Source organism: Ranitomeya imitator, chromosome 5 (genome assembly GCF_032444005.1).
Source record: "Ranitomeya imitator isolate aRanImi1 chromosome 5, aRanImi1.pri, whole genome shotgun sequence".
Lineage (NCBI taxonomy): Eukaryota > Metazoa > Chordata > Amphibia > Anura > Dendrobatidae > Ranitomeya > Ranitomeya imitator.
The window spans coordinates 695,568,754-695,580,697 of record NC_091286.1 but is presented as its reverse complement, the minus strand read 5'-3'; the positions used below and the strand labels follow the sequence as shown (position 1 = coordinate 695,580,697).

The following is an 11,944-nucleotide window of genomic DNA, read 5'->3' as shown; positions in this document are numbered from 1 at the left end:
CGCAGAGATCAGAGGGAGTCGGAGTGATCAGGAGGAGCAGAGATCGGGGGAGCCGCAGAGATCAGAGGGAGCCACAGAGATCAGGAGGAGCAGAGATCTGGGGGAGCCGGAGTGATCAGGAGGAGCAGAGATCAGAGGGAGCCGCAGAGATCATAGGGAGCCGGAGTGATCACGAGGAGCAGAGATCGGGGGGGAGCAGAGATCAGAGGGAGCCGGAGTGATCAGGAGGAGCAGAGATCTGGGGGAACCAGAGTGATCAGGAGGAGCAGAGATCGGGGGGAGCCGCAGAGATCAGGAGGAGCAGAGATCAGATGGAGCTGCAGAGATCAGGGGGAGCCGGAGTGATCAGAAGGAGCAGAGATCTGGGGGAGCCGGAGTGATCAGGAGGAGCAAAGATGGGGGGGGGGCCGCAGAGATTAGGAGGAGCAGAGATCAGAGGGAGCCGCAGAGATCAAAGGGAGCCTGAGTGATCAGGAGGAGCAGAGATCGGGGGAGCCGGAGTGATCAGGAGGAGCAGAGATCGGGGGGAGCTGCAGAGATCAGGAGGAGCAGAGATCAGAGGGAGCCGCAGAGATCGGGGGGAGCCGGAGTGATCAGGAGGAGCAGAGATCTGGGGGAGCCGCAGAGATCAGGAGGAGCAGAGATCAGAGGGAGCTGCAGAGATCAGAGGGAGCTGCAGAGATCCGAGGGAGCCGGAGTGATCAGAAGGAGCAGAGATCTGGGGGAGCCGGAGTGATCAGGAGGAGCAGTGATCGGGGGGGAGGGGGAGCCGCAGAGATTAGGAGGAGCAGAGATCAGAGGGAGCCGCAGAGATCAAAGGGAGCCTGAGTGATCAGGAGGAGCAGAGATCGGGGGAGCCAGAGTGATCAGGAGGAGCAGAGATCGAGGGGAGCCGCAGAGATCAGGAGGAGCAGAGATCAGAGGGAGCCGCAGAGATCGGGGGGAGCCGGAGTGATCAGGAGGAGCAGAGATCTGGGGGAGCCGCAGAGATCAGGAGGAGCAGAGATCAGAGGGAGCTGGAGAGATCAGGAGGAGCAGAGATCAGAGGGAGCCGCAGAGATCAGGAGGAGCAGAGATCAGGAGGAGGAGAGATCTGGGGGAGCCGGAGTGATCAGGAGGAGCAGAGATCTGGGGGAGCCGCAGAGATCAGAGGGAGCCGCAGAGATCGGGGGCAGCAGGAGTGATCAGAGGGAGCCGGGGTGATCAGGAGGAGCAGAGATCGGGGGGAGCCGCAGAGATCAGGAGGAGCAGAGATCGAGGGGAGCCGCAGAGATCAGGAGGAGCAGAGATCAGAGGGAGCCGCAGAGATCGGGGGAGCCGGAGTGATCAGGAGGAGCAGAGATCTGGGGGAGCCGCAGAGATCAGGAGGAGCAGAGATCAGAGGGAGCTGCAGAGATCAGAGGGAGCTGCAGAGATCAGAGGGAGCCGGAGTGATCAGGAGGAGCAGAGATCGGGGGGAGCCGCAGAGATCAGGAGGAGCAGAGATCAGAGGGAGCTGCAGAGATCAGAGGGAGCTGCAGAGATCAGAGGGAGCCGGAGTGATCAGGAGGAGCAGAGATCAGGAGGAGGAGAGATCGGGGGGAGCCGCAGAGATCGGGGGGAGCCGCAGAGATCAGAGGGAGCCGGAGTGATCAGGAGGAGCAGAGATCAGGAGGAGCAGAGATCGGGGGGAGCCGCAGAGATCGGGGGGAGCCGGAGTGATCAGGAGGAGCAGAGATCTGGGGGAGCCGCAGAGATCAGGAGGAGCAGAGATCAGAGGGAGCCGCAGAGATCAGAGGGAGCCGGAGTGATCAGGAGGAGCAGAGATCGGGGGGAGCCGCAGAGATCAGAGGGAGCCGGAGTGATCAGGAGGAGCAGAGATCAGGAGGAGGAGAGATCTGGGGGAGCCGGAGTGATCAGGAGGAGCAGAGATCGGGGGGAGCCGCAGAGATCGGAGGGAGCCGCAGTGATCAGAGGGAGCTGGAGTGATCAGGAGGAGCAGAGATCAGAGGGAGCCGCAGAGATCAGGAGGAGCAGAGATCAGGAGGAGGAGAGATCTGGGGGAGCCGGAGTGATCAGGAGGAGCAGAGATCGGGGGGAGCCGCAGAGATCGGAGGGAGCCGCAGTGATCAGAGGGAGCTGGAGTGATCAGGAGGAGCAGAGATCAGGAGGAGGAGAGATCTGGGGGAGCCGGAGTGATCAGGAGGAGCAGAGATCTGGGGGAGCCGCAGAGATTAGAGGGAGTCGCAGAGATCGGGGGGAGCTGGAGTGATCAGAGGGAGCCGGGGTGATCAGGAGGAGCAGAGATCGGGGGGAGCCGCAGAGATTAGAGGGAGCTGGAGTGATCAGGAGCCGCAGAGATCGGGGGGAGCCGCAGAGATCAGAGGGAGCCGGAGTGATCAGGAGGAGCAGAGATCAGGAGGAGGAGAGATCTGGGGGAGCCGGAGTGATCAGGAGGAGCAGAGATCGGGGGGAGCCGCAGAGATCGGAGGGAGCCGCAGTGATCAGAGGGAGCTGGAGTGATCAGGAGGAGCAGAGATCAGAGGGAGCCGCAGAGATCAGGAGGAGCAGAGATCAGGAGGAGGAGAGATCTGGGGGAGCCGGAGTGATCAGGAGAAGCAGAGATCGGGGGGAGCCGCAGAGATCGGAGGGAGCCGCAGTGATCAGGAGGAGCAGAGATCAGGAGGAGGAGAGATCTGGGGGAGCCGGAGTGATCAGGAGGAGCAGAGATCTGGGGGAGCCGCAGAGATCAGAGGGAGTCGCAGAGATCGGGGGGAGCTGGAGTGATCAGGAGGAGCAGAGATCAGGAGGAGGAGAGATCTGGGGGAGCCGGAGTGATCAGGAGGAGCAGAGATCTGGGGGAGCCGCAGAGATCAGAGGGAGTCGCAGAGATCGGGGGGAGCCGCAGAGATCAGAGGGAGCCGGAGTGATCAGGAGGAGCAGAGATCAGGAGGAGGAGAGATCTGGGGGAGCCGGAGTGATCAGGAGGAGCAGAGATCGGGGGGAGCCGCAGAGATCGGAGGGAGCCGCAGTGATCAGAGGGAGCTGGAGTGATCAGGAGGAGCAGAGATCAGAGGGAGCCGCAGAGATCAGGAGGAGCAGAGATCAGGAGGAGGAGAGATCTGGGGGAGCCGGAGTGATCAGGAGGAGCAGAGATCGGGGGGAGCCGCAGAGATCGGAGGGAGCCGCAGTGATCAGAGGGAGCTGGAGTGATCAGGAGGAGCAGAGATCAGAGGGAGCCGCAGAGATCGGAGGGAGCCGCAGTGATCAGAGGGAGCTGGAGTGATCAGGAGGAGCAGAGATCAGGAGGAGCAGAGATCGGAGGGAGCCGCAGTGATCAGAGGGAGCTGGAGTGATCAGGAGGAGCAGAGATCAGGAGGAGGAGAGATCTGGGGGAGCCGGAGTGATCAGGAGGAGCAGAGATCTGGGGGAGCCGCAGAGATCAGAGGGAGTCGCAGAGATCGGGGGGAGCTGGAGTGATCAGAGGGAGCCGGGGTGATCAGGAGGAGCAGAGATCGGGGGGAGCCGCAGAGATTAGAGGGAGCTGGAGTGATCAGGAGCCGCAGAGATCGGAGCTGCTGTGACCTGCGCTGATCCCGGCCTCCTCCTGCTGATCACACGAGACTACATTTCCCAGAATGCCGCGGTCGGGAGCCATTGTTTGGGATCTGGTTCCTGGGTTGGCTGCTCCTTCCTTTCCTGACACATGCACCATTCAGGATCTGTCTGCGGACTCGGGGGACCCCCAGATACCCAGGAGCCCCGCACCCCCAGCCTGCGATGAGGGTCTGCACTGTAAGTGAGGGGGATGGGCTCGCTGGGGGATTAACCAGTGCGGGTCCGGAGGGCAGGTGCGGGGTCCCGAGCATGGGGGGCTGAGCGATCTGTTCATTGTCCCCAGATGTAATTATTTGGGGGTGTACAGTTTTCAGGTGGTCGGTATTGTGCATTGATACATGTAGGTCCGTACAGGGGTCTGCAGTCCTAGGTGTCGGGGCATGCTGGGAGTTGTAGTTCTGTGCAGTCACCTGCACACAGATCCTCCTCCACACAAATCTATGGGAAACGCAGATTTGTGTCACATTAATGGCTGTTTGTCGCTGTGATGTCGCTGATCGCGGAGGAGCCTCGTACGGTGACGCAGATTCCCTCATTATCGATATTCATCCTCTTTCTCTCACATTTTTTTTGTGTTTTTTTTTTAATCACATTTGCAGATTTTTTTTTCCTTTTTTAGAGAAGTCGGTAAGAAAAAACATCCCGAATTATTAAAAAAAATAAACATTTTTTTAAAAAATTATTAAAAAGTAAAACAAAGGTGTGAAAAGCTTCCCGCGCCCAAAACCAAAGTGTTCGGTATCGTCGTGTCTGGAAAAGCCCGAGGCCCGAAACTATCGGATGAAAAAACCTGCGCGGTAAAAAATAAGGGAAATGTAAGAAAAAGCGACAAAAATATAACGTGCCCCCATAAAGGAAAGAGCAAAAACAACCTCACTACACCGAAAACAAGGGGTTAATACCATCCCTGGGGGTCTACAGAGCATCGGGGTGATAATGCCGTCCCTGGGGGTCTACAGAGCATCGGGGTGATAATGCCGTCCCTGGGGGCTAGAGAGTATCGGGGTGATAATGCCGTCCCTGGGGGTCTACAGAGCATCGGGGTGATGATGCCGTCCCTGGGGGTCTACAGAGCATCGGGGTGATAATGCCGTCCCTGGGGGTCTACAGAGCATCAGGTGATAATGCCGTCCCTGGGGGTCTAGAGAGCATCGGGTGATAATGCCGTCCCTGGGGGTCTACAGAGCATTGGCGTGATAATGCCGTCCCTGGGGGTCTACAGAGCATCAGGTGATAATGCCGTCCCTGGGGGGTCTAGAGAGCATCGGGGTGATAATGTCGTCCCTGGGGGTCTACAGAGCATCAGGTGATAATGCCGTCCCTGGGGGTCTACAGAGCATCAGGTGATAATGCCGTCCCTGGGGGTCTACAGAGCATCGGGGTGATAATGCCGTCCCTGGGGGTCTACAGAGCATCAGGTGATAATGCCGCCCTGGGGGTCTAGAGAGCATCGGGGTGATAATGCCGTCCCTGGGGGTCTACAGAGCATCGGGGTGATAATGCCGTCCCTGGGGGTCTACAGAGCATCGGGTGATAATGCCGTCCCTGGGGGTCTAGAGAGCATCGGGGTGATAATGCCGTCCCTGGGGGTCTGGAGAGCATCGGGGTGATAATGCCGTCCCTGGATGTCTACAGAGCATCGGGGTGATAATGCCGTCCCTGGGGGTCTAGAGAGCATCGGGGTGATAATGCCGTCCCTGGATGTCTACAGAGCATCAGGGTGATAATACCGTTCCTGGGGGTCTAGAGAGCATCGGGGTGATAATGCCGTCCCTGGGGGTCTAGAGAGCATCGGGGTGATAATGCCGTCCCTGGGGGTCTAGAGAGCATCAGGTGATAATGCCGTCCCTGGGGGGTCTAGAGAGCATCGGGGTGATAATGCCGTCCCTGGGGGGTCTAGAGAGCATCGGGGTGATAATGCCGTTCCTGGGGGTCTAGAGAGCATCGGGGTGATAATGCCGTCCCTGGGGGTCTAGAGAGCATCGGGGTGATAATGCCGTCCCTGGGGGGTCTAGAGAGCATCGGGGTGATAATGCTGTCCCTGGGGGTCTAGAGAGCATCGGGGTGATAATGCCGTCCCTGGGGGGTCTACAGAGCATCGGGGTGATAATGCCGTTCCTGGGGGTCTAGAGAGCATCGGGGTGATAATGCCGTCCCTGGGGGTCTACAGAGCATCGGGGTGATAATGCCGTTCCTGGGGGTCTAGAGAGCATCGGGGTGATAATGCCGTCCCTGGGGGTCTAGAGAGCATCGGGGTGATAATGCCGTCCCTGGGGGGTCTACAGAGCATCGGGGTGATAATGCCGTCCCTGGGGGTCTAGAGAGCATCGGGGCGATAATGCCGTCCCTGGGGGGTCTACAGAGCATCGGGGTGATGATGCCGTCCCTGGGGGTCTAGAGAGCATTGGGGTGATAATGCCGTCCCTGGGGGTCTAGAGAGCATCGGGTGATGATGCCGTCCCTGGGGGTCTACAGAGCATCGGGTGATAATGCCGTCCCTGGGGGGTCTAGAGAGCATCGGGGTGATAATGCCGTCCCTGGGGGGTCTACAGAGCATCGGGGTGATGATGCCGTCCCTGGGGGTCTACAGAGCATCGGGGTGATAATGCCGTCCCTGGGGGTCTAGAGAGCATCGGGTGATGATGCCGTCCCTGGGGGTCTAGGGCTCGGTGGGTTTACCTCTCGGCATTCTCTCTATCCTTCCTGGTGATGGTGAATTATTTGGATTTTTCTGCTCTCTTGCTGCCAGTATTGTTGGGTTTGGGGGTCACTATTTGGGGGTCCGGCTGCTCTTTTATACTCTGCTGTCTTTAGGCTTCCTGTGTTTGATGGTGATCCGGCAGGAGCATGGCCGGAGCGTCGCACTACGTCATCCACGACGAGAACTCCTCGGACTCCGACGTCTGCTGGTAACTATTCCTCTATACACAGTGACGTCACCAAGAAGATCCGACAACCGGCCCGTAATATGTCCTCATGCCGAGGTCTGCTGCCGAGTCTCCATAACACTGTCAGCTGCCGAGTCTCCATAACACTGTCAGTGACTGTGCCCCCATAACACTGTCAGCTGCCGAGTCTCCATAACACTGTCAGTGACTGTGCCCCATATGACTGTAAGCCGCCATGACCCCATACCATTGTTAGTGACTGTGCCCCCATAACTCTGTATGCCGCCATGACCCCACACCATAGATGGTCACTGTGCCCCCATACCAATGCTATTCATGGTGCCAAGAGAACTCAGCGAGACAACCCATCCTGGAGTTTCTGCACTGTCAGATCCTCCATGATTCTTCATGGTTCCACCACAATCATCCTACAATCCATTTTCTTCTCGGGCTTTATGTCATCCTAGCTATAAAATTTGGTTTGGTCCATCCCTGTCTTCTTCGGAATCCATCCTTTTCCTCCTCTCATTGACTCTTGTCTTCCTTTGTGTAAGGTTGGGTCCTGAAGACTTGGATCATCTGAGTGATTATAAAGGAGAAGATGTCTGGGATGTCTATGCACACGGGAGGTCTATCAAAAGAACATACAGTTCAGGTGGGTCCACCGGAACAGAATTTAGTCTTTGGTCTCTCGATTTCATACTACCCAGGTGCATAGGAGAGTAGGGGTGGTAGCCATAATCTGACTACGATAACGTTCCTGTGACGTGTCACAATTGAAAAAATCAGTGAGCCCAGTTACGAATAATAGGTGGAATATCAGTCTCCATAAATTTTCATCTAGCCACCAGATTGGTGATAATTGGTGGATCGGTGTAGGAAACATAGTTGAGAGCACCACTGTGCAGACACGATGGTCAGCGGGTGCTCTAGTCCATGGCTTGAGACCACATGGACCAGGGATCGTCTCCCTGAACTCCCGCTCTCCTTTTACTGTTGGCATAATCCTACTCAAACAACACAGGGTGAGGGTAAAACGGTGTGGCAATAATTTATTAAATCAGCAAAAAACAATAATACGTAGAATAGTCCCAGCACATACCCAAGATGGTGCACATTACGGAGTCTCACCCTTCTGCTGGCACACCGGGATTAGAGCAGCTGCAATTTTGGGGCTTCCAGGGCCGACTAACCCCAGCAGTGGCACCCCACTTTTGTCGGGTACCTACTGAGAGGAGGTAACGACAAGCTTAGGAATCTGATAGTCCATTGATGTATGAGGCCAGGTGACTTGATTGTCCCAACCTGGATTCTCTAAACGTCTTTGAGGGTTCAGTGATGGTCAATGAGGCAGCTTGTATTTCTTCAGTTGGAGCCATAATGCCATGGCTACTGTAATGTAGAGTTTCTCCAAACACAGGCAGATCCTCCTTTTTATAGGTCACAACTTCATTTAGGCATTCCGCCACATGCTTGGGGGAAGGTGATAGGAGGCCTGCTGGAGTGTTCAAACAACATGCGTAGATTGTCCTTCATATTTGCAGAGCAACAATGGGTCATCAATATATTAACAAACACTGTTCAATTATCCTTTGCCTTTGTTTCCCAAGGACAGTAGAACAATACTAGGACAGATACAATATCTTAATCAGCAGCCAATAAACAAGTCAACTTTCATTCTCATATGAACTCTAGCTTATGTCCCTGGGCCTACTGAAATAAAAAGTCTTTAAGAATAAATGTTGTGTCATCACAACCAGCTATCACAAGAATAGGTGACTTGCATCTCTGTTCTTTCCATGGATCTCTTGCAGCGAAGAGAGGCTGATACGTTACTCATGTGAAGTCTTCAGCACTCTATGGCAGGGGTCCCCAACTCCAGTCCTCAAGGCCCACCAACATGTCATGTTTTCAGGATTTCCTTAGTCTTGCCCAGGTAATAATTGCATCACCTGTGCAATGCAAAGGAAATCCTGAAAACATGACCTGTTGGTGGGCCTTGAGGACTGGAGTTGGGGACCCCTGCTCTATGGCATTGCCCTCAGATTTCTTGGTCAATACCTCAAGTGTCTGATATGCTTCTTCTTTCCTTTCCTTCTAGTCGTGGTCTTGAACACCAAGATAGAACGGGGGCACAAATCGGTGGTGTTCCCAAGAGGAGGACCCAAACCAATCTAACAATTATCACCAATCTAGGGAATCTCTGGAGACTCAATACTACTTTAATGGAATCATAGTAAATCATTTCTGCAAATTAATTTTTTTAGTGTGTTTCTATTTCAAAAACTTTCTTTGAGTATTAATCTACCATTAGGATTTCTATGTTGCGTCCATTTCTGACCTGTTTCTGACACCCTTCGACATATTTCTTCCCGGCAGATGAAGAAGTAAGCTGCATCGATCTCTATGAAGATGTCAAACCCATCAACCACCAATCAAATTTTGAAGCTCAATCCGATCTCCGACATATGGTGAGCAAACGCGGGAGAAGATCTTACAAGCCACGCGACCGAGTACAAAGTTCTGACAGGTCCTCTCCCGAGAAGTCGATAGCCAGAGAAAGAAGTACCATAGATTCCGCGGGGAACATTACGTTGATGACAGAGACTATCTACAAATGTAATAAATGCGACAAAACCTTCTTCACCCGATCAGGGTATCGGAAACACCAGAGGAACCATTCGGAGGACAGCAGTCTGACCTGTACGGAGTGTGGGGAAGTTTTTCAAGACTTGACAGCGTACAATCTCCATAAGCAAGCCCATGAGGAAAGGCAACCATGGTCTTGTACTGTGTGCCACAAGCGGTTTAGGCTCCAGTCCCAACTGACCAGACATAAACGAACCCACACTGGAGAAAGACCCTACACTTGTAACATATGTGGAAATTGCTTTAGTCAAAGTTCCAACCTTGCTACTCACATGAAAACCCACGTGGAAGAGAAGCCGTATGCATGCGATTATTGTGGCAAGTTCTTCACCCATAACTCTGAGCTGGTGGTCCACCGGACAGTGCACTCCAAAGAAAAGCTCCTCGCTTGTACGGAATATGAGAAGGGTTTCCAACAAAACGTCCACCAGAGAGAGGAGCCATACATCTGTTCCCAGTGCGGGAAATGTTTCAGCAGCAATTCTAGTCTTCTTTTGCACCAGAGCGTCCATACTGAAGATAAGACCCATGCCTGTGTTATATGTGGGAAAGAGTTCTGCAGTGCCCCAAGTTGCTTGACACATGAGAAGATGCATTCGGAAACTAAGACTTTTCTATGTGGAGGCTGCGGGAGAAACTTTAGTAATAGGGATAGTTACACCAGTCACTCATGTGTCCTCATAAATTAATGTCCACGGTGGCCCTTCGTTCAGTTTCTCCAACCTTTTAGATGGCTGAAGGATGGAAATCTTCTTCGATGCTTAGAATCTTCGTCATTATATATTTGTGGTTCTTATCTCAGTCTTGACCTGAAGGCACAAGTCTAAGTATGGAGACAGAAGGATGAATTTGACCAAACTCAAGACTGAGACTTCATGATGTTCCAATTTTTGAAATAACACGATGGATGCAGCATGCGTTATTTTTACAGTTGGGCGGTCCTGGTGTTTGATGTTCTTCTTCAGAGGAACTTTGTGCAGTTCCTTTAGGATAATTAGCTAGTGACTCCCATTTATAGTTTTGGCACATTGGGTTCTGGAACACGTTTGAGCTTGAGGTCAGTCTGACCGATGCTCCTCAAGGTCGCAGTCAAGACCCAAGAAGGGCTTTCTTATTTTTTTTTGGTTCTTTTTTGGAACTTCTAGTTGTAGTCTAGAACTAACATTCACAGTTGGGGTACTAGAGCGTTAGTAGGGTAGAACTTGGGGTACAAGACTAACCACACAACGACCCACCTCGTCCTTATTAAAATAAGGTCAACCTTTTCCACTGACTTTGTATGGGGGTCTTTTGCCCCCTTTACCTCACATGAGCACTGATGGCACACATGACTTATGGCACCCAGGTTAATCTTCAGCTCTAGAACAAGTTCTGTAGAAGATTTACTTGCTGTATGTTTGTGATCAACAATAAAGAGCTGTGTACACACTGAGAAGAGCTTGTGCACGGGGCCTGACGTAGTACTGGATCGTCAGATTTGGTTCATATCGAGATGTAAATAGGTAATGCACAGGGTGAGCTTAGGAAGATATTTCCTTACAAAATATAAAATGCGATTTTAGTCATTTTTTTAGAGATGAGCCAATCGGCCAATGTTCAAATTTGGCAGATTTGCTCAAATTTCAACAAGGAAACTAAATTTGCATTGAGTTTATGTTTCTGCAAATCGAATGAGCCGATTACTTAAAAAAATTGTGAAAAAAAGAGTTGACAAATAATAAATTGTCATACTCTCCTCGCCCCTCACCTATCCACGCCCGTTCTCCTCTGGATTTCTCTTTGCTGCGGCGCAAGTTTCCAGCGAGACTTTAATCCATGTTCTGACGTCATGATGAATGTGTGGGAAACTGCAGGAACCCGTGATGGGATAGGCGAGTATTATATTTTATGGTTTTTATCACCTTCCAAGTCAAATAAATCCAGCAAAATGGTGGCTAACGAGGCAAATTCTCCAAAATTCCGATTTGATAGATTGTAACCATTTTGGAAAAATATAAACAAATTTGATGACTTTTAGAATCCTTGTTAGTTTATCATCCATTAAAGGATTTCTTTTTGGGTTATTGCTATGCACAAGGTTCTACTTACCCAGCAAAATTCAAGAGGATCCTGCTCCGGAGGGTGGTCCGCAGAGGCAGGGCCAGCACCAACGTCCAGCAAGGTCAAACTAGTAACATAGTAACATAGTTAGTAAGGCCGAAAAAAGACATTTGTCCATCCAGTTCAGCCTATATTCCATCATAATAAATACCCAGATCTACGTCCTTCTACAGAACCTAATAATTGTATGATACAATATTGTTCTGCTCCAGGAAGACATCCAGGCCTCTCTTGAACCCCTCGACTGAGTTCGCCATCACCACCTCCTCAGGCAAGCAATTCCAGATTCTCACTGCCCTAACAGTAAAGAATCCTCTTCTATGTTGGTGGAAAAACCTTCTCTCCTCCAGACGCAAAGAATGCCCCCTTGTGCCCGTCACCTTCCTTGGTATAAACAGATCCTCAGCGAGATATTTGTATTGTCCCCTTATATACTTATACATGGTTATTAGATCGCCCCTCAGTCGTCTTTTTTCTAGACTAAATAATCCTAATTTCGCTAATCTATCTGGGTATTGTAGTTCTCCCATCCCCTTTATTAATTTTGTTGCCCTCCTTTGTACTCTCTCTAGTTCCATTATATCCTTCCTGAGCACCGGTGCCCAAAACTGGACACAGTACTCCATGTGCGGTCTAACTAGGGATTTGTACAGAGGCAGTATAATGCTCTCATCATGTGTATTCAGACCTCTTTTAATGCACCCCATGAT

At 52.3% G+C, this 11,944-nt stretch overlaps 1 protein-coding gene across 1 annotated transcript; it reads left to right on the top strand.

Moving 5' to 3' along the window:
* Positions 1 to 3,436: 3,436 nt before the first annotated feature.
* Positions 3,437 to 10,569, top strand: LOC138638835 (zinc finger protein 664-like). The gene is made up of 4 exons (XM_069728489.1): positions 3,437 to 3,774; positions 6,412 to 6,506; positions 7,040 to 7,140; positions 8,865 to 10,569. Exons 2-4 carry the CDS (start codon positions 6,445 to 6,447, stop codon positions 9,821 to 9,823), a joined length of 1,122 nt encoding a protein of 373 aa, XP_069584590.1. The 5' UTR covers positions 3,437 to 3,774; positions 6,412 to 6,444; the 3' UTR covers positions 9,824 to 10,569.
* Positions 10,570 to 11,944: the final 1,375 nt, after the last annotated feature.

Excerpts from the sequence above, each read along its gene's own strand:
- LOC138638835 (XM_069728489.1), top strand. The coding sequence starts at position 6,445 with ATGGCCGGAGCGTCGCACTACGTCATCCACGACGAGAACTCCTCGGAC. Across the intron at positions 6,507-7,039 it reads TCGGACTCCGACGTCTGCTG|GTTGGGTCCTGAAGACTTGG; the intron begins GTAACTATTCCT and ends CCTTTGTGTAAG. Across the intron at positions 7,141-8,864 it reads CAAAAGAACATACAGTTCAG|ATGAAGAAGTAAGCTGCATC; the intron begins GTGGGTCCACCG and ends TCTTCCCGGCAG.